The 22,038-nt window shown below is 46.1% G+C and overlaps 1 protein-coding gene across 1 annotated transcript in view; it reads right to left on the reverse strand.

The window, feature by feature from the left end:
- Positions 1-2,818: 2,818 nt before the first annotated feature.
- Positions 2,819-22,038, reverse strand: part of ITM2C (integral membrane protein 2C) — a 99,343-nt gene continuing 80,123 nt past the window's right edge. Inside the window, exons 3-6 of the mRNA XM_038747775.1 lie at positions 21,024-21,221; positions 20,150-20,260; positions 8,137-8,287; positions 2,819-5,805 (exon numbers count right to left, since the gene is read on the reverse strand). Of these exons, the coding sequence (XP_038603703.1) occupies positions 5,714-5,805; positions 8,137-8,287; positions 20,150-20,260; positions 21,024-21,221 (552 nt within the window). The 3' untranslated portion in view covers positions 2,819-5,713. The remainder of the gene's footprint in view (positions 5,806-8,136; positions 8,288-20,149; positions 20,261-21,023; positions 21,222-22,038) is intronic.

Raw genomic sequence — 22,038 nt, forward strand, 5'->3', positions numbered from 1 at the left:
GGGAAGGGTGGTAATGCTGTCAACAGTGATGGAAAAGTCAGTGAGAGGGCAGGGATTGGGAGGGAAGACAAGGAGTTCAGTCTTGGACATATTGAGTTTTAGATGGCAGGCAGACATCCTGATGGAGATGTCCTGAAAGGCAGGAGGAGACACGAACCTGAAGGGAGGGAGAGAGAGCAGGGGCAGAGTTGTAGATTTGGGTGTCATCAGCATAGAGATGATAGGTGAAGCCATGGGAGAGAATGAGTTCACCAAGGGAATGAGTGTAGATAGAGAACAGAAAGGGACCAAGAACTGAACCTTGAGGAACCCCTACAGTAAGGGGATGGGAGGGGGAGGAGGAGCCTGCAAAGGATACTGAGAATGAACGGCCAGAGAGATAAAAGGAGAACCAGGAGAGGATGGAGCCTGTGAAGCCAAGGTTGGATAGCATGTTGAGGAGAAGGGGGTGGTCCACAGTGTCAAAGGCAGCTGAGAGGTCGAGGAGGATTAGGATGGAGTAGGAGCCATTGAATTTGGCAAGCAGGAGGTCATTGGTGACCTTTGAGAGGGCAGTTTCGGTGGAATATAGGGGACAGAATCCAGATTGGAGGGGGTCAAGGAGAGAGTTGGCATCGAGGAATTCGAGGCAGTGCGTGTAGATGACTCATTCAAGGAGTTTGGAAAGGAATTGTAGGAGGGAAATAGGGTGATAACTAGAAGGGGAGGTGGGGTCTTACCACCAACTCCTCGCCCACATCTTCCCTCTGACCTAGAACGCTCTCTCCTCAAATCCAACAATTACTCTCCTCCCCTTCAAAACCTTATTGAAAGTGCATCTCCTCCAAGAGGCCTTCCCTAACTATTTTCTTTCCTCTTCTCCCACTCCCTGCTGTATCACCAGCAGGCTTGCTGCTTTTGTTCATCACTTCTCCCAGCCCCACATATCTGTAATTTATTTATTTATGTTAATGTCTGCCTCCCCTGCTCTATACTGTAAGCTCATTGTGGGCTGGGAATGTATCTGCTTATTGTTGTATTGTATTGTCTCAAGCGCTAGTACAGTGCTCTGCACACACTAAGTGCTCAATAAATATGATTGCATGATTAAATTTCTCTGTGTCTCAATTCCCTTATCTGCAAAATGGGTTTCCTCTTCTCCCTTCTGCTTACTCTGTGAACCCCATGTGGGACCTAATTTTCATGTACCTGCCCCAGAGCTTAGTACAGTGCTTGGCACAAAGTAAGCACTTAACAAATACCACTATTATTATTAGTAATAATAATAGTATAGTGCCTGGTACATAGTAAGTATGTACTACTACTACATGAGAAGCAGCGTGGCTCAGTGGAAAGAGCACAGGCTTGGGAGTCAGAGGTCATGAGTTCTAATCCCGTCTCCACCACTTGTCAGCTGTGTGACCTTGGGCAAGCCATTTGACTTCTCTGTGCCTCATTTCCCTCATCTGTAAAATGGGGATTAAAATTGTGAGCCCCCCGCCTTGGGACAATCTGATTACCTTGTATCTACCCCAGCACTTAGAACAGTGCTCAGCACATAGTAAGCACTTAACAAATACCATGATTATTATTATTAATAAGTGCTTAACAAATACCATAAAAATAAGAAAAAAGAATCTGAGAGGAGTTTGGCAAAACGAAAACGTTCCTTTTTCTTCCCGGAGTCCTACAGATATGGAAGTTGCAAACTGTTCTCTTTTCTCTCTAAAGCATTAAGTTTAGTGCTTACACATAGTAAATATTCCATTGATTGATTTGCTCCCTCTGCCAAATATAGATGAATTCATCTTGTGGAAAGAGAAAATGCGGAATATATGTAGTGGGACAGGAGATAGACTGTGCTTTCTAAATCAACTTTTTGTAGGAAGTAGGATAAAAGCTGGTCTAAATCAGTTTCCTTGCCCACCAGTACATGTGAAACTCAGTCTAGGGACCAGGATAGAGTCCCCTTTGAGGCAGAACATCACCTAGCTCACTCTAGGAAGGACAGTCTCCCAAGACAGAAATTTTCCTTTATGCCCACAGACGGTACACAAGAGAGCCAACGAAATAGGGAGTAAGTGCTTTATCCAGAGCACTACTAAAAGACAACATAAAATGCATGGTCATTGGACAGATCCAGTGAACAGACCTGGGTTCTAATCCTGCCTCCGTCACTTGCTTGCTACGTGATTTGGGCAAATCGCTTAATCTGCGAAATGGGATTTAATACCTGTCCTCTCTCCTAGATTGCTAGCCCCATGTACGACCTGATTGTCTTTTATCCAACCCAGAGCTTAGTCTAGTGCTTGGCACATAGTAACAGATATGATTATTATTATTTTTATTTAATAATAATAGTAATAATGGCATTTATTAAGCGCTTACTGTGTGCAAAGCACTGTTCTAAGCACTGGGGGGTACAAGGTAATCAGGTTGTCCCACGGAGGACTCACAGGCTTCATCCCCATTTTACAGATGAGAGAACTGAGGTCCAGAGAAGTGAAGTGACTTGCCCAAAGTCACACAGCTGACAATTGGCGGAGCCGGGATTTGAACCCATTTCTTATTATCCACTGACACACCAAGGACAATGATGCCAGAATTCACCCCTTTCATTTTTAACTGTTCACTATTATAAAGAAATCAACAAAACGGGTCTCTGGGAAGAGGGTTAGATACAGAAATGGCTAAGAATCTTGCACACAACCTGCTTTCTCTCCCCTACTTCCCTTAGACAAGAAAGCAGGCAAAAATAGTCCAGCGTTTCAGTTTATAAATTCCTCTGGGTACCCCCATTCCTTCATATAACTTAATCCAACAGACCAAAAACCACAGCTCAAATTCCTCCTCTACGGTCAGAGGTAAAGACTTTATTTTTCCATGGACACTTCTTAAAAGGTATCTAACAGACAAAATATACAAAGCATTTAAAGTTTCATTTCTAAACAACTGCAAGGTTTGCCCTTATGAATTCACGATTACTTTAGTTCAGGTGATGAACCAAGGCCTGACTCTTGAGGTTCGGAAATTGCACGTGGTTAGCATATTCAATGACCAGGTAAATCATGCAAACTGAGAAGGAAAAGGAAAAATTGGAGCTTCCACCAGGAGACCAGTGGGATGAAATTTCTCAAGCAAGAATTAGTTCAGGGCTTAAATTTACCAGTTGGTTGGTTCACAATTCCTTCAGGCTCCCAATGATTCCCCACTCTGGTCCCGCTCCCCCTCCCCCGCCCCCACCCCCTGGTTCCCGGGCATGATTTCTATACAATTTTGTTTGTATAATGGCGTTGAGGAGGTGGCTTTTTCTTTCCTTTGTTTCCTTTTTAAAAGAACAATGGGTGTAAATCAAAAAGAAGCTCTCCGAACCTACGGACCTTAACCGAATTACAATTCATCACCATGAAATGCCTGACTGATATTTCTCATCCTGCAAATCATTTAGTGTCACTCTAAACCCAGATGAGAAATCCCCATTCTTCAAAGTCTGAATCTCTGGACAGATTCAGTTTCACAATCAATCTGATCCATTCTAAACGAACACATACACATTCTCTCTCTCTCACTCTTTTTCTTTCTCAATTGAGTCACCAGTTGAAATGCTGCTACCAGGTCATCAACATTCTAAGGCAGAGGGGCTTTTGGCTTGGAAGGAATAATCATTCTGAATTCTATCCCAGGACCTCAGGCCTTCCCATCCCCATTCTGCCCCTCCTCTTGAGACCTAAGGCACAACAAACCGAAGGAGAGAGGTCACTGTCCTTTGGGTTTGATGAGCGATTGTACTTGCTTCCATTTCATTGCTTCCTTCTCTGAAACATCAGGCTCTTTCAAGCAAACTGGCAGACTAAGCTGACCAAAGAGCTATGAAATAGGAATGTTCTAGAGAAAATTCTGAGTCTTGTGCTCTCTGTTCTGCCCTCTCCCACCCCCTGCCCCACAAAACGGAAAAAAAAAGGAGATGCTACCAAGATTTCCAATATTTCAGGAGGCAGTGGGCAGCTGAAATAGTCACATCATTTGCAAAAGGATAACGGAGGAAGCAAGGTCAAATATAATTACAACTTCTCCTATTTATTTTAGCCTACTGCTTGGCAAACTATATTTTCACTTTTTAAAAGAGGGGAGGGGAAGTAACCCAAGAGGAACATGGTGGGCAAAATCCAGCATTTTCATGGACTCGTGTAGAGTGGTTTCAAAATACGGATCGGGGCAAAAGCGTCTGCAGGAAAATTCATTAGCTGCTAAATGGTACTGCGTTTGGGAACAGCAAGCAACGTGTGAAGAAGTGTCTCGGTGGTGCTAGCAGCCCATGCTCTGCTGGGGAGACTACAGCGTCTGCCCTGAAGAGTGTCTGAGATCACAGCCTGGGGCCCTCTGGGAGAGGGACAGCAGAATTCTTGAGGGCTAGTAGCAAAACCATTGCTTGCACATAAATACATATTGATTTTGAGTATTCAAGATATAAATATGTTTATGTTTGTCTTCCACACTAGAATGTAACCTCCTTGTGTGCAGGGAACATGTCACTTCTTTATTCTGTTATTCCAAAGCATCTAGTGGGTGCTCAACAAATCTTATTACTAATACTGTGATCCAAGGGAAAAAAGGGTGTGGGGCGGGGAGGGAGGTAGGTAGGTTGACTTCCTGGGGAGGGAAGCTCAAAGTGCTCCATAACGTCAACCTGGAAGCCACTCAAGAGTGGCAGTTCCGACCTAGGGCGGCGGGAACGGGACCACCACTTTGGACCACCACTTTGACGGTAGCCAGAGCTCACAGCATTTGGGGAAACAATCAGTGCAGATAAGGCCTGCATGCCTCAGGCTGAAAACCCAACATGCCAAGGGAATCGCTCCTCAAAAGGAACTGAAGCTTCACTTCCAAAACCCAAATGAAGAAATCAGCCCTGCTGGCCCCAGCGAAGAAGCCAGCTGGCACCTTAGGCAGCTGACTATTTTAGTGTTACTTCAAAGTGGAGGTGCTACAGGACCGCTGAGGAAACTGGTGTTGGGGTCTTTCTTGCGCAGGGTTGAAGGCAGTGTGGGAGACCCATGGTCTGTGGAATTGGTCACCCCACAAGACTCTGAATGTCAGAACATCCCCGCTTCACCCAGTGGGGGTGCTTGGCCCAGCTGGGGACCACCATGCTTGAATTTTGCTAGAAATCTTTCATCTCAAACTTTTCTACTGGGTGGCAGTTTTGATCACCCTGAGAATGTTAATTAATAGTGGGCTCTAAGATTCTTGTTACTCCCTGCCTTCCAAGGTTATGTCCTTTTCTTCTATGCTGACTTTTTCCCCAACCATTTCTCCCACAACACAGGGTATTAGCCAAGGCCGAGGTCTAGGAAGTAAAAGCCCCAGACCCAGGGGAACCCATCCCCAATGACTCAACTGCCCCTTCCCCTCTGACCCTATCTCCAGACCTAGGAGGATTGAATTGCTGAAGACACCCCCTGCCGCAATGCTCAGATCACGAGGCCAGGCCTGGCATGCAACTGTTTCCATGTTACTAGGTAAATTTAAGCCCAGCAAAGCAAGTCTCGGGTCAGTGGTATGTACAGTTGAGAGACGCGAGAAGGGTGAATGTGTGATCACAGAGGAGCTGAGAGGTTACGGGGTGGTGCAAGCTGCAAGAAGGGCTGGCAAAGAAAAGTAAGACACATCACTTCTAAGGAGAGGCTCCGGGTGTGCAAGCAAAAGCAAAGGAGGACACACTGGCCAAGGGCTTTCACGACTTGTCACAGATCACAGTCTCCACCACAAAAGTATTTTCAAAATGGCGGATGTGGTTGCAATTTCCAGTTTCACGCCTGTTGATGCCTAGAAGGGAACACAAACAAAACAATCCAGTCAGTCCCGTGGCTATCACTGTAGGAAGACAGAATTGTAGCCATTCTGAAGTCTGAAGAATAGTCTAAAGACTCCCTCCCTTCTCCACAAAAACATAACTGGGATAATGCTGAAAGCTCACTGTGGGCAGAGAACAGACCTACCGACTCTCTTATGCTGTACTTTCCCAAGTGCTTACTACAGTGCCCTGCACACTGTAAGTGCTCAGTAAATACCATTGATTGATGCACTGAAAGAACAGTGCTGCAAAAAGGGGAGCCAGCAGCCGTCTTGTCCATGTGAACAGTCAGTCAATCATATTTATTGAGCACTTACAGTGTGCAGTGCACTGTACTAAGCGCTTGGGAGAGTACAATATAGCATAAGTGCCAATCCATGCCCACGCATTTGTATTGACGTCCGTGTATTTGTATCGATGTCTGTCTCCCCACCCCGAGACTCTGGGCTCGTTGTGGGCAAGAATTGTCACTTTATTGTTGTACTGTACTTTCCCAAGTGCTTAGTACAGTGCTCTGCACACAGCAAGCACTTAATAAATAGGATTGAATGAATGAATGAAAGAATGAATGAATGAATGAATGAGCTCTAGAAACCTAATCTAATGCTATGTCAGCAACCAAAGAAGCCTCATCTCTATTATTGATATTAACACTATCATTATTACCATGGTATTTGTTAGGCACAATGCCTGTCCCATATACTAACCAGCTGGCTTAACACCTCAGGTTAAGCAGTTCACAGTATTCAAGAGATGAAAACAACCAAATCAAGTTCTTTTTATTACTGGGCCCAGCAGCATATGGTTCTCTGGAAAAATAATAATTATAGTAGCGCTGGGGTAGATACAAAATAATAGGGTCCCACGTAGGGCTCACGATCTGGGTGAGAGGGAGAAAAGGTCTTGAATTCCCATTTTACAGATGAGGAAATTGAGGCCCAAAGAAGTTAAGTGACTTGCCCAAGGTCACACAGCATGTAAGAGGCAGAGTTGGGATTAGAACCCAGGTCCTCTAACTCCCAGAACCGTGCTCTTTCCATTAGGCAACGAGTTCATCTCAACCCTCCCTGCAATGTTCAGCATCAACAAGATGGAGACACCAAGACTGTGAGGGCTTAAAACAAGCTCAGTCAAGTTACACAACTGCGGCACTACGCAAATCCCACTCCTACCACAGACTTTCTCTCCGCCCTCGCTGAGCACTCAGTCCGGCAATCACGGTAAAAGATGTCAAGGGTCACTATATGTTGTCTATATGTATATATCATCATCAATCATCAATCGTATTTATTGAGCGCTTACTATGTGCAGAGCACTGTACTAAGCACTTGGGAAGTACAAATTGGCAACACATAGAGACAGTCCCTACCCAACAGTGGGCTCACAGTCTACAAGGGGGAGACAGAGAACAAAACCAAACATACTAACAAAATAAGATAAAAAGGATAGATATGTACAAGTAAAATAAATAAATAAATAAATAGAGTAATAAATATGTACAAACATATATACATATATACAGGTGCTGTGAGGAAGGGAAGGAGGTAAGATGGGGGGATGGAGAGGGGGACGAGGGGGGAGAGGAAGGAAGGGGCTCAGTCTGGGAAGGCCTCCTGGAGGAGGTGAGCTCTCAGCAGGGCCTTGAAGGGAGGAAGAGAGCTAGCTAGGCGGATGGGCAGAGGGAGGGCATTCCAGGCCCGGGGGATGACGTGGGCTGGGGGTCGATGACGGGACAGGCAAGAACGAGGTACAGTGAGGAGATTAGCGGTGGAGGAGCGGAGGGTGCGGGCTGGGCTGTAGAAGGAGAGAAGGGAGGTGAGGTAGGAGGGGGCGAGGTGATGGACAGCCTTGAAGCCCAGGGTGAGGAGTTTCTGCCTGATGCGCAGATTGATTGGTAGCCACTGGAGATTTTTGAGGAGGGGAGTAATATGTCCGGAGCGTTTCTGGACAAAGATAATCCGGGCAGCAGCATGAAGTATGGATTGAAGTGGAGAGAGACACGAGGATGGGAGATCAGAGAGAAGGCTGGTGCAGTAGTCCAGACGGGATAGGATATATATATATATATATATATATATATATATATATATATATATATATATATATATATATATATATATGTGTGTGTGTATATATATATATACACAGTCTATATGTATATAGACTGTCTCTATATGTTGCCAACCTGTACTTCCCAAGCGCTTAGTACAGTGCTCTGCACATAGTAAGTGCTCAATAAATAAGATTGATGATGATGATGACTGCCGAGACCAACCCCCCCGGAAGCCCAGATGGGATCTTACGTCTTCTTGTGGTTCTCCGCTTCAGTCTATACGTGTCTTTGCCACTGCACAGGCGGTAAATGAAGGAGCCCAGCTGTTCCATGTCATTGACATGCTCTGTGACAATCATCTCCTCCTGGATGATGTATGTTTGTGGCAGATACGTTCCCTTCTGCAAGAAGAGAGAGGGAGGGAGGGAGGGAGGGAGAGAGAAAGAGAATGAGCACTGTGGAGTGAGGAAAAGCACACAAGTCTAGCAATGTTCCAGGAACACTTAAAAAAACAGGCACACTTTTGACTCTCCCTTTGGGGATGGAGGAGGGCAGAAAATTCCTCTGAAATTCCACTAAAAGAGATGTTTAATATTATTGTTATTATCATTATTATCATTGTACTTGTTAAGCTCTTATTATGTGCCAATCACTGTACTAAGTGCTGGGGTAGATAAAAGACAATGAGGCCATAGTTCCTGTCCCGCATAGGGCCCACAGTCTAATTGGAAGGGGGGAGGATTTACTCCCCATTATTCAGAGGAGGTAACTGAGGCACAGAGAAGTGAATAGAGTAGCCCAAGATCCCACAGCAGACATGTGGTGGAGCCAAAATTAGAACCCAGATCCTCTGACTCCCAAGCCCATGCTCTATCCACTAGGCCATGCTGCTTCTCTAAAAAAATGAAGGAAACTGGGATTTTTAATCAGATGTTCAGAATTCCCTTTACAGGCTGGCTGAAAAATAAACCTCATTATGAGGCAAGAAGCCTAGCTGTATATTTACTCAGACCAACTTCCCTAATCAGTGTTCACAGGGCTCCCGGCTATAAATGTACAATGTAGCATGGCTTGCCGATCACTTCGGGAAATTCCCTCAGTCTAAAAAAAAAAACCCACCAAAGCACTTTTGAAGGAGGGAGATCATCAAACTCCACACTGGCTGTAGGATGGTACCCGCCTGACTAGTTTAGAGACTGGGCTTGGATGAAGCTCATCATTGTTTCATTTAAGTGACTGGAAATCCTGTTTAGCAGAGATGAGCTCTCTGAAATGTAAATTGGGGCAGCAAACGAAGTGCTGAACCCAGTACCTTCTTGGGTATCAAAATATCTGGGAATAAACCTCACCTTCACCACTGACTAAATGCGGGCCTGGCTGAAGAACAACTGTTTGCTGCCTCAGTTTCTTTTTATCATGCATCTGCCTCCCTCAGAAAAGGATGTCATAAAGACTTATGAGAGAAGTGCACCACATTTTAAATTGGTATTTGGAAGCCCTTTTTTACATGGTATTTGTTAAGAGCTTACTATATGTCAAACACTGTTCTAAGCTCTAGGGAAGATATGAGATAATCAGGTTGGACACAATCTTTCATTCATTCAATCAGTCATATTTATTATTATTATTATTAATAATAATAATAATAATAATGGCATTTATTGAGTGCTTACTATGTGCAAAGGGGTCCACACTTTATCCAGGGTGGGGGAGGGGTAATAATAATAATAATAATAATAATAATAATAATAATAATGGCGGCATTTGTTAAGCACTCACTATGTGGGAAGCAGCATGGCTTAGTGGAAAAGGCCTGGGCTTGGGAGTCAGAGGTCATCATCATCATCATCATCAATCGTATTTATTGAGCGCTTACTATGTGCAGAGCACTGTACTAAGCGCTTGGGAAGTACAAATTGGCAACAAATAGAGACAGTCCCTACCCAACAGTGGGCTCACAGTCTAAAAGGGGGAGACAGAGAACAAAACCAAACATACTAACAAAATAAAATAAATAGAATAGATATGTACAAATAAAATAAATAAATAAATAGAGTAAAAAATAATGTACAAACATATATACATATATACAGGTGCTGTGGGGAAAGGAAGGAGGTAAGATGGGGGGATGGAGAGGGGGACGAGGGGGAGAGGAAGGAAGCAGCTCAGTCTGGGAAGGCCTCCTGGAGGAGGTGAGCTCTCAGCAGGGCCTTGGTCATGGGTTATAATCCCAGCTCTGGTGTGCTGTGTGACTTTGGGCAAGTCACTTCACTTCTCTGGGCCTCAGTTACCTCATCTGGAAAATGGGGATTAAGATTGTGAGCCTCACATGCATGGCTCAGTGGAAAGAGCACGGGCTTTGGAGTCAGCGGTCAGGGGTTCAAATCCCGGCTCCGCCACTTCTAGACTGTGAGCCCACTGTTGGGTAGGGACCGTCTCTATATGTTGCCAACTTGTACTTCCCAAGTGCTTAGTACAGTGCTCTGCGCACAGTAAGTGCTCAATAAATACAATTGAATGAATGGGGAGGTTACAAGGTGATCCGGTTGTCCCATGGGGGATCACAGTCAATCCCCATTTTACAGATGAGGTAACTCAGGCACAGAGAAGTGAAGTGACTTGCCCAAAGTCACACAGCTGACAATTGGCAGAGCCGGAATTTGAACCCATGACCCCTGATTCCAAAGCCCATGCTCTTTTCACTGAGCCGCACGGCTTCTCTAGCGCTTACTCTGTGCAGAGCACTGTATTAAGTGGGGCTTAGTCTGGGAAGGACTTTTGGACTTCAGTAAGGCTTTGAAGTGAAGAAGAGTAATTGTCTGGCGTATTTGAAGCGGGAGGGCATTTCAAGCCAGAGGTAGGACATGGGCCAGGGGTCGTTGGCTAGACAGGTGAGATCAAGGCACAGTGAGAAGGTTAGCACCAGAGGAGCAGAGTATGTGCACTGGGTTGTAGGAGAGAAGGGAAGTGAGGTAGGAGGGGGCAAGGTGATGGAATGCTTTAAAGCCAATGGTGAGGAGTTTTTGTTTGATACAGAGATGGATAGGCAACCAAAGGAGATTTTTGAGGAGGGGAGTGACATGCCCTAAACGTTTCTGTAGAAAGATGATCCGGGCAGCGGAGTGAAGTATGGACTGGAGTAGGGAGAGGCAGGAGGTTGGGGGGTCAGCTGGAGGTTGATGCAGTGTAGAGTGAGTGATTGTATTCACCCTAAGCAGGATAGGGTGAGTGATTGTATTTCCATGGTAGCAGTCCCTGTTCCAACATAGCCTAAGTGAGGGAGGAGGATTTAATCCCCCTTTTACAGATGTGGCGACTGAGGCACTGGGAAGTTAAGTGACTTCCACAAGGTCATAAAGCAGGTAAATCTCACTTGTCTGCTGAGTTAATAATAATAATGGCATTTGTTAAGCGCTTACTATGTGCAAAGCACTGTTCTAAGCACTGCAGGGATACAAGGTGATCAGGTTGTCCCGCGTGGGGCTCACAGTCATCATCCCCATTTTACAGATGAGGTAACTGAGGCTCCAAGAAGTTAAGTGACTTGCCCAAGGTCACACAGCAGACATGTGGTGGAGCCGGGATTCGAGCCCATGACCTCTGACTCCAAAGCCCCTGCTCTTTCCACTGAGCCACGCTGCTTCTCTAAGTTTTTGGGCAAGTCACTTAACTTCTCTGTGCCTCAGTAAAATGGGGATTAAGATTGTAAGCCCCATATGGGACAAGGACTGTGTCCAATCTGATTTAGTTGTATCCACCCCAGAACTTAGAACAGTGCCTGGCACATACCACAAAGCAGATAGGCCTTGTCTGCCACTTTTCTGCTGTAAATTCTTGGGTAAGTCACTTAATTTCTCTGTACCTCAGTTACTTCATCTGTAAAATGGGGATTAAGACTGTGCACTCAATGTGGGACATGGACTGTGTCCAACCTGATTAACTTGTACTACCCCAGTGCTTAGTACAGTGCCTGGCACATAGTAAATGCTTAAAAAATACCATTAAAAAAAGTGACAGAGTCAGGATTGAAGCCCAAGTCCTCTGACTCAGGCCCTGAACTGTGGTTCTCACCTTTTAGGGTTTCTGGAAGAACAGGGCTATGTAAACTTGAGATCGAGATGTGGGATCAGGGCATGAGAATGAGGCCTGTATGATAAACCAAAGATCTAATAATAGCGTGGGAACCTCGCTATAAAAGTCAGTGTATTTCATTTCAATTTGTGTTCAATATGTTTAGTTCCTCTGGCCTGAGATGACACAAGTATTCCTTCTAATCTCATGGGATGTACACTCAGCTTGCCTTTCCGATGCTTCTAACAGTATCTCACTTCCTTGTCCAAGGTCAGTCAGAGATTAGACATACGCCTTAGGGCATGCTGTGCTAAAATAGCTTCCAGTGGGCAGAGTCTGGGCACCTAGAGCAGGGATGGGGAGAATGCCTGGCAACCTGCAGATTTCTGGCTGCTGTGGAGATGCTAGACCTAATTCAGAGAGGAAGATGAGTATGGAACAAAAAAAAATAAACCTGCAGCAGAGGCTTCATTCTCCTCAAAAACAAGGGGAAGCAAGTCTTCATGAAGGATCGCTCTGCCCACATCTCTCAATCAATTAATCAATGGCATTTACTGAGCACTTACTATATGAAGAGCACTATATTAAGTACTTGGGAGAGTACAATCTAACGGAGTTGGTAGACATATTCTCTGCCTACAAGGAGTTTACAGTTTTGAAGGGGAGGCAGATATTAAAATAAATTATTGATATGCATGTGAGTGCTATGAGACTTGGGTGACATAAAGGGTACAGATTCATTTATTCATTCAATTGCATTTATTGAGCATTTACTGTGTGCAGAGCATTGTATTAAGCCCTTGGGAGAGTGCAATATAACAATATTACAGATACATTCCCTGCCCACCATGAGTTTACAGTCTAGAAGGGGAGAAGACACTAATACAAATGAATAAATTAGATATGTATATAAGTGCTGTGAGGCTGGCAAGGGAGCAAAATAAAGGGAGCAAGTCAGGACAGCACAGAAGGGAGTGGGAGTAGAGGAAAGAAAGGCTGAGTCAGGGAAAGCGTCTTGGAGATGTGCCTTCAATAAGGTTTTGAAGGTGGGGAGGGTAATCATCTGTCGGATCTGAGGAGGGAGGATGTTCCTGGCCAGAGGCGGGATGTGGGCGAGGGGGCAGTGGTGCTGAGAAAGATGAGATCAAGGAACAGTGAGAAGGTTAGCATCAGAGTAGTGAAGTGTGTGGGCTGGGTTATAATAGGAGAATAGTGAGGTGAGGAAGGAGAGGGCAAGGTGATTGAGTGCTTTGCAGCCAATGGTGAGGAGTTTTTGTTTGAGAAGCAGCATGGCCTAGTGATAAGAGCACAGGCTTGGGATTCAGTGGATGTGTGTTCTGATCCCAGCTCCACCACATGTCTGCTGTGGACCTTGGGCAAGTCACTTCACTTCTCTGTGCCTCAGTTACCTCATCTGTAAAATGGAGAGTAAGACTGTGAGCCCCATGTAGGACAAGGGACTATGTCCTACTTGACTCCCTTGTAACTACCCAGTGCTTAGAATAGTGTTTAGCACATTAGTTAGCACTTAACAAATACTATTATTATTATTATGCGGAGGTGGATGGGCAACCACTGGAGCTTCTTGAGGAGTGGGGAAACATGCCTTGAAAGGTTTTGTAGAAAAATGATCCAGGCAGCAGAGTGAACTATGGATTGGAGTGGGAAGAGATTGAAGGCTGCGAGCTAGGCCAGAAGGCTGATACAGTAATCAAAGTGGGATAGGATAAGTGATTGCATTAACATGGCTGCAGTTTGGATGGAGAGGAAAGGGAGGATTTTAAGCAATGTTTTGAAGGGGTGGAACTGACAGGATTTAGTGATGGACTGAATAAGTGCAGAGGCAACGCAGTTGGGAGAAGGAGTAGGGGAAATGAGGACTTTGTCAGGGAAGACCTCTTGGAGGAGATGTGATTTTAATAAGGCTTTTCTAGTTGGAGAGAGTGGTGGTCTGTCAGATGTGAAGGGGTGGGAGTGAGTTCCAGGCTAGAAGGAGTATGGGGGCAAGGGGTCAGCAGGGAAATAGACTAGGTTGAAATTCAGGGAGTAAGTTGGCATTAGAGGAGTTAAGAGTGTGGGCTGGGTTGTAGTGGAAAATCAACTCAGTAAGGTACAAACAGACAAGCTGATTGAGTGCTCAAGAGCTGATGGAAAAGAGTTTGCATCTGATGCGCAGGGGCAAACACTGGAGGTTTTTGAGTGGTGGCGAGTTTTGAACTGCACTTTTTTTAGAAAAAATAATTCGGGCAGCAGAGTGGATTAAGGACTGGAGTGGGGACAGACAGGAGGCAGGGAGGTCAGAGATGAGGCTGCTGCAGTAATCAAGGCAGGATAAGTGCTTGAATCAACATGGTAGCAGTTCTGAAGGAGAGGAAAGGGTGGATTTTAATGATGTTTTGAAGGTTGAACCAATAGGATTTGGTGACAAATTGATTACATGGGTTAGGAAGAGCAGCATGGCCTAATAATAACAATGATGGTATTTGTTAAGCACTTACTATGTTTCAGGCACTGTACTAAATGTCAGGGTGGACACAAGCAATATGCCATATGGCGAGAAGCAGTACGGCATAAAGGATGGGAGTCAGAAGGTCATGGGTTCTAATCCCGGCTCTCCCACTTGTCTGCTGCATGGCCTTGGGCAAGTCACTTAACTTCTCTGTGCCTCAGTTACCTCATCTGTAAAATGGGGATTAAAACTGTGAGCCCCCCCGTGGGACAACCTGATCACCTGGTAACCTCCCCAGAACTTAGAACAGTGCTTTACACATAGTAAGCGCTTAACAAATACCATCATTATTATTTTTATTAATAAATACAATTAAATGAATGAAATATGGGCTTGGGATTCAGAAGGATATGGGTTCTAATCCCGACTGCCATTTGTCTGCAGTGTGACCTTGGCAAGTCATTTCATTTCTCTGTGACTCAGTTACCTCATCTGTAAAATGGGGATTGACTGTGAGCCCCATGTGATACCCATGTGTCCAACCTAAAATTAGCTGGTATCTACCCCAGCTCTTAGTACAGTGCCTGGCACAGAGTAAGCATTTAAATACCATTAAAATAAAAAGGACAAGGCTAGGACAATGCCAAAGTTACAAGCTTGTAAGACAGGGAGGATGGTGGAGCTGTCAACGGTGAGGGGAAAGACAAGGGGAGGATAGGGTTTGGGTGGGAAGATGAGGAGTTCTGTTTCGGACATGTTAACTCTGAAGTGTCAGTGGGACATCCAAGTAGCTATGCCCTGAAGGCAAGAGGAAATGTGAGCATGCCGAGGAGAGCCACCAGGGCTGGAGATCATCTGCATAGAGATGATAGGTAAAGTCATGGGAGCAAATGAGTTCTCCAAGTAGGTGGGTGTAGAGTAGAATAAAAGGGCACCAAAACTGAGCCTTGAGGGATCCCCACAGTTAGGAGGTAAGAGGCAGAAGAAGAGTCTGCAAAAGGGACTGGGAAGGAGCAGTCAGAGAAACAGGAGGAGAACCAGGAGAGTACAGTGTCAGTGAAGCTAAGGTTGGATGTTTCCAGAAGAAAGGGGTGGCCCAAAGTTTCAAAGCCACCTGAGAAGTCGAGGAGGATTAAGGTGGAGTAGAGGCCATTTTTTGACAAGAAGAAGATTGCTGGTGACCTTAGAGGGGGCAATTTTGGTGGAGTGAAGGGGGCAGAAACCAGACTGAAGGGGAGAACTGGAGGAGAGAAAGTGGAGGCAGAGAGGGTAGACAACTTTCTCAAGGAGTTTGGAGAGGAATTGTAGCAGGGCAATGGAGTGATAATCATAATGATCTGTGAAGTCAAGGGAGGGCTTTTTAGAATAAGTGGTACAGGGGCATTTTTGAAAGCAGTGGGGAAAAAGCCACTGGAGACAGAACAGTTAGTTGAAGGTGGCAGTCAGGGACAGAAGAGAAAGGGGACAAATATTTTGGTAAGGTGTGAAGGGATGGGATCAGAGGTGCAGGTGGAGGGATTCGTTTTTGCCAAGACATGAGAGTTTTCCTCTTGAAATACTGCAGGGAAGGATGGGCAAGTCAAAAACAGGACAGGAGCAGGGAGGGCCAAGAGAGGAACAGGGGAGATTTTAGGGACTAAGATCTCCCTGATGGTCTCAACTGCATCAATAAAGTACATGGCCAGGTCATTAGGAGCAAGAGAGGGGGAGAGGCAGGTGGACAGGGGGTTTGAGAAGGCAGTTAACGGGCTGAAACAGCTGCCGCAGGCAGTGGATGTGGCAGACAACAAAGGTGGAAAAATAATAATAATAATAATGTTGGTATTTGTTAAGTGCTTACTATGTGCCAAGCACTGTTCTAAGCCCTGGGGTAGATACAAGGTCATCAGTTTGTCCCACGGGGGGCTCACAGTCTTAATCCCCATTTTACAGATGAGGGAACTGAGGCCCAGAGAAGTTAAGTGACTTGCCCCAAGTCACACAGCTGACAAGTGGCAGAGCCGGGATTGGAACCCACGGCCTCTGACTCCCAAGCCCGGGCTCTTTCCACTAAGCCACACTGCTAAAGGCAAAGTTAATGTAAGGGAGGATGGTCTTAGGATGGCCAAGGTCACCCTGATGTCTGGGTTTTTCCTAACAGTGCCCCACAGCTCAAGCACAGGAGCGGATACTGTGGAGGTGTTCCGTGGCTGCAGGTTCGTTCATTCATTCATTCATTCATTCATTCATTCATTCATTCAATAGTATTTATTGAGCACTTACTGTGTACAGAGCACTGTACTAAGCACTTGGGAAAGTGCAATACAGCAATAAAGAGTGACAATCCTTGCCCACAACGAGCTCACAGTCTAGAGCGGAGACAGACATCAATACAAATAGACAGACATTTATATAAATAAAATTATAGATATATACATAAGTGCTGTGGGGCAGAAAAAGGGGGAAAGAGCAAAAGGAGCAAGTCAGAGTGAAGTAGAAGGGAGTTGGGAGATGAAAATTGGGGCTTAGTCTGGGAAGGCCTCTTAGAGGAGATGTGTCTTCAGTAAGGGTCTGAAGGAGGGGAGAATAATTGTCTCAAGGTTAGTATCAAGAGATAGGCAGAGGGAACAGAGGAGTAAGGAGTTGAGTTCAGTGGACAGGGAGGTGCTGAGGATGTAAATTTGTAAGTCAAGGGAAGGTAGTTTGGATATGGAGTCCAAATCGGGAATCATGATTTTAGAAAATTGGAAGGGGTTAAAACATCAGAGGTCTCGGTGGGGGAACGGGACAGATTTGCAGGGATGGGGTGTGTGGGAGAGAAAGCAGGTGAGGAGGTTGTGGCAGATAAAGGGATTTCAAAGTTAGTGAGGGTAGAGACTGTCCAGTGATTAGAGATGATGAGACTGAGTGTGTTTCCAAGTTGGTGAGTGGCTGAGGTGGGGTGGAGCAGGAGGTCAATAGAATTGAGCAGTGAGAGAAAGTGGGGAAGGGAAGGTTGTTGGAAATATCCACATGGATATTGAAATTCCCAAGAATTAATGTATTCTTTAATTAATTAAAGAAGAAAGAAAAAAGGAATGTGAGAAAGGGAGAGAAAGGGTCTGTTCTCAAGACCTTCCGCTAGCTTTCTGTGTTTCTCTGCCTCAAATTCAAACTCCTCTTACTTGGCTTTAAGGCTCTCCATCAACTCACCTCAATTTACATAACTGCTCTCTTCACTCGGTATCCCCCAGCCCCACTCTCTTCATTGCTTCCAAATTAACCTAAGCATACCTCTCTCTTGATCCTCCTGCCTCCATCCTTTAACTCACCCTTAAACCCTCACCCCCAACTTGAAGCTTCCTCCCTTCCCAAATGACCTAAGCTCTCTCCATAACTAAAGCCCTCCTGATATCTCCCCTTCAACAAGCCTTCCCTGATTCATTCCTAGCACTCTGAGTTAAAAAACCCATCACCCATCTCTAGCACTCATGCACATATCTATATCTATCCTCACCATTTCCGTATATAGTTTATTCAATCAATCAATCAATCAATCGTATTTATTGAGCGCTTACTATGTGCAGAGCACAGTACTAAGCGCTTGGGAAGCACAAATTGGCAACATATAGAGGCAATCCCTACCCAGCAGTGGGCTCACAGTCTATTCAGTTGTACGTTGAATATTCTTTTTGTAACTAGTCTAATGCTTCTAGGCTGTAAGCTCCTTCTGGACTGCAAGCTCATTGTGGGGAGGGAAGGTGTCTGTTTATTGCTATACTGCATACTTTCCCAAGCTCTCAGTAAAGTGCTCTGCACACAGTGAGCACTCAGTAAATATGACTGACTGACTGATTGCTCATCTCCCCTGTTAGAGTGTAAGCTCCTTGTGGGTGAATAACTGGTGCTCTTGTTGTACTTTCCAAACCACACAGTACTGGGCACTGCACCAGCTGAGGGCTCAATAAAAGCTATCATTGAGACTTCTATGGAAGCTTCAGAACAAGGACAGTTAGTACCTAGTCAAGGCTGGTGAAGAAGAGGCAGAACAGGATGGGGAGCGGTACGCAAAAGCCTCATTTGATGAGGCTGGCACAGCCTACTGAATCGATAGGTCCGTATTTTCACAGTGCAGGGATGTTCATCTCTCAGGGGAGATTCACTTAGAAGCTAACACACCATTCTATCAAAGTTAGACCATTAATTCAGCTTCATCAGAGATCCAGGGACTGCCCTGATGGGATTGAGTTATTGGTACTGCCTATGAGGACGGTTAGTGTCGGCGGATAGAAAAATGGATATTTTACAGCCTCTGGTCTCTGGGAAACCTCAAGTGGAGGAGAGGGAGATGCTTTGGCTCTGCAGCTGTCTGGGCCCTGCCTAGTCTCGAAGCAAAATGGCTTTCACTGTGTCTGCACCCAAGCAGGCCTTGCGGCAATGTCCATGTCCCCGGAAACAGGGATTGCTCAAGGCCGGGCCCAAACTGGTTCAGAAATACAGAAAGTGGCACAGTGCTGGTACCAGCTGCTGGGAGGCAGCTAGGCATAGAAGACCAATGAAAGCATGTCCCTTCCTATTTTACCTCACTGATTTCCTACTGCAATCTAGCCCACACACTCCACTCCTCTAATGCCAACCTACTCACTGTACCTCCATCTTGTCAAATCTCAAGGGCAGAGATGAACAGGGTGGTGCTGACTGGACCCCAGGCAGGTTGGGAGCCGCTGCAAGGGCAAGACCAATTGCCCCTGCCCATCAGTTCAGAATAATTATCATTACTAAGCACTCACTTTGTGCCAAGCACCGTCCTAAGCCCTGGGGGAGACACAGTTGGGTCTGACACAATCCTTGCTTCACAAGGGCTTCACACTCTTGGTGACGAGGGAGAACAGCTATTGAATTCTCATTTTACAAATGAGAAAGCGGAGGCAATGATTTGTCTAAGGTCACAGAGCTAGCAAGTTGCAGAGTCGGTATTAGAACCCAGGACTTCTGATTCCCGGGCCCGTGCTCTTTCCAGTAGGCCACGTAGTTTCTCATTTGGTGGTCAGAGCTGACGCCGGGACAAGAGTTGATCAACTGGGGTATTTGATTGGGCCCGCAAGCTGATCCGATGCGTCACTGTTCCAAGATCTCCCATCATTCCCTGCTACCTGTCCCCTTGGTTCATCGAAGAGAAGCAGCGTGGCTCAGTGGAAAGAGCCCGGGCTTTAGTGTCAGAGGTCATGGGTTCAAATCCCGGCTCCGCCACTTGTCAGCTGTGTGACTTTGGGCAAGTCATTTCATTACTCTGGGCCTCATTACCTCATCTGGAAAATGGGGATTAAGACTGTGAGCCCCCCCATGGGACAACCTGATCACCTTGTAACCTCCTCAGGGCTTAGAACAGTGCTTACCACATAGTAGGTGCTTAATAAATGCCATCATCATTATTATTATTATTATTATCCTCCTTCCCACCTCACTTTGCCACCTTAGGCCTGCCGGCAGGGGAGCCACAAACCAAAGATGCCTCCACTTCTACTGCTGCTGTCATTTTGCTAGCCCAGGCAGGGAGGATCTGAGCCAACATGTGGTGTGAGTGGAGGCTCCCAAGTCCGGAATCAAGCTGACCCTTTCTACCTTAGGTGCTCTCCTTCGTCCTGCCCACCTGCTGGAGTGACCCGCCTGTCTGAAAGCCCTTAATATCAGCCTCCTCTTTGAGACGGGGAGGGAGAGGGTGTCGCACATCAGTCAGAGCTGTGTGGGCAGGGCCCCAGGACCAACTGCCCCTGCCCATGCTCACCTTCACGTTGACCAGCAGCTCCCAGAGGTTACGTGGAGGCATCACGATGGTGGTGTTCAGCTCGATGACGTAGCACTTGTCCAAGGCTATGTCGTGATAAGCCGTCAGCCCCTGCGGCCGGAGAAGAGACAGCCATCTGGTCAGGTGATCAACTCTAACTACACAGAAGAGTTCAAGGAACCCCCCACCACCACCACCACACACACATCAGCAGGCACCCCGTCTCCCAGAGAGTCCAGCTCGGGGGCAGAGGAGGACAGACCCCACCTTTTGGAACTCTGAAACCTCAAATAATAATAATAATAATGGCATTTATTAAGCGCTTACTATGTGCAAAGCACTGTTCTAAGTGCTGGGGAGGTTGCAAGGTGATCAGGTTGTCCCACGGTGGGGCTCACAATCTTAATCCCCATTTTACAGATGAGGGAATTGAGGACCAGACAGGTTAAGTGACTTGCCCCAAGTCACACAGCTGACAATTGGCGGAGCCTGGATTTGAACCCATGACCTCTGACTCCAAAGCCAATGCTCTTTCCACTGAGCCACGTTGGGAAAAGAAGGGACTTCCGCTTCTAAAGCCCCTTGAAGCAACACCCTTGATAAATCTATGGTGACAGTGTCACTGATAGGAATATAATTACTAATGACAATAAATGGAACAGCCCCATGCCCTGCAAGCTCGAGGAGGGAGCTCCAGGAACTGAAGGCAGACTATTTCAGTTCTGCCTCTCTGAATTTCATCCATCAAGGCAAAGCTGGCATCAACACAACATCCCCCCCAGCGCTCCCTTCAATGGACACCCACATTCCTACCCCGCAACCTCACACCCCCAGTGCCTCATCATTCCTCCCACCGGCTCTGGGCCCTCCTCACCCGCTGGAAATCGTGGATGATGTCGGCTGGGTCACTGCCCCCAAACTGGGGTACAGGGACATTGATCTGTTCATAGTTCTCCTCGATGTAAATCTTCACGTCTTCATGCAGCTCCAGCTTCCCCTTGAAGGGGGAGTAGAGGGAATCTTCATAGAGCACTCCGCAGTGAAACACGCTCTCCCGAGGAAGCTGGGAAAACTGAGCAGAAACAAGACGGGAGGAAGGGTAATTACGGTAATTACCCAGCTCATTGGAGGGAAGGCAGAGGAGTCTTCATTACTGGGACTAAGCTCCTTATTTTCCCTATCTGTCCTCCCCTCTGCGTCAATTATGCAATTGGCTGAGTATCCATGAAAAACTTTTTTTATGGTATTTGTTAGGTGTTTACTATGTGATAGGCACTGTACTGAGTGCTGGGGTGGATACAAGCGAATTAGGTTGGATACAGTCCCCGTCCCACTTGGGCTTCACATTTTTAATCCCCATTCTACAGATAGGAGAAGCAGCGTGGTTTAGTGGAAAGAACCCGGGCTTGGGAGTCAGAGGTCGTGGGTTCTAATCCTGGCTCTGCCACTTGACAGCTGTGTGATCTTGGGCAAGTCACTTCACTTCTCTGTGCCTCAGTTCCCTCATCTGTAAAATGGGGATGAAGACTGTGAGCCCTTCATGGGACAACCTGATCACCTTGTATCCTCCCCAGCGCTTAGAACAGTGCTTTGCACATAGTAAGAGCTTAATAAATGCCAGTATTGTTATTATTATTATGAGGTAACTGAGGCCCAGAGAAGTGAAGTGACTTGACCAAGATCGCACAGCTGATAAGTGCAGAGTGGGTATTAGCACGCAGGTCCTACAACTCCCAGGTCTGTGCTCTTTCCACTAAGCCATGCTGCTTCCTACTTTGACGCTCACCCTAGCCTCACAGTACTTAAATAAATAGTCTTATGTACAATCTCCTTAAATGTATATCTCCCCCTGTAGACTGTAAATTTTTTGTGTGCAGGGATTGTGTTTA

This window comes from Tachyglossus aculeatus, chromosome 1 (genome assembly GCF_015852505.1).
Source record: "Tachyglossus aculeatus isolate mTacAcu1 chromosome 1, mTacAcu1.pri, whole genome shotgun sequence".
Taxonomy (NCBI): Eukaryota; Metazoa; Chordata; class Mammalia; order Monotremata; family Tachyglossidae; genus Tachyglossus; species Tachyglossus aculeatus.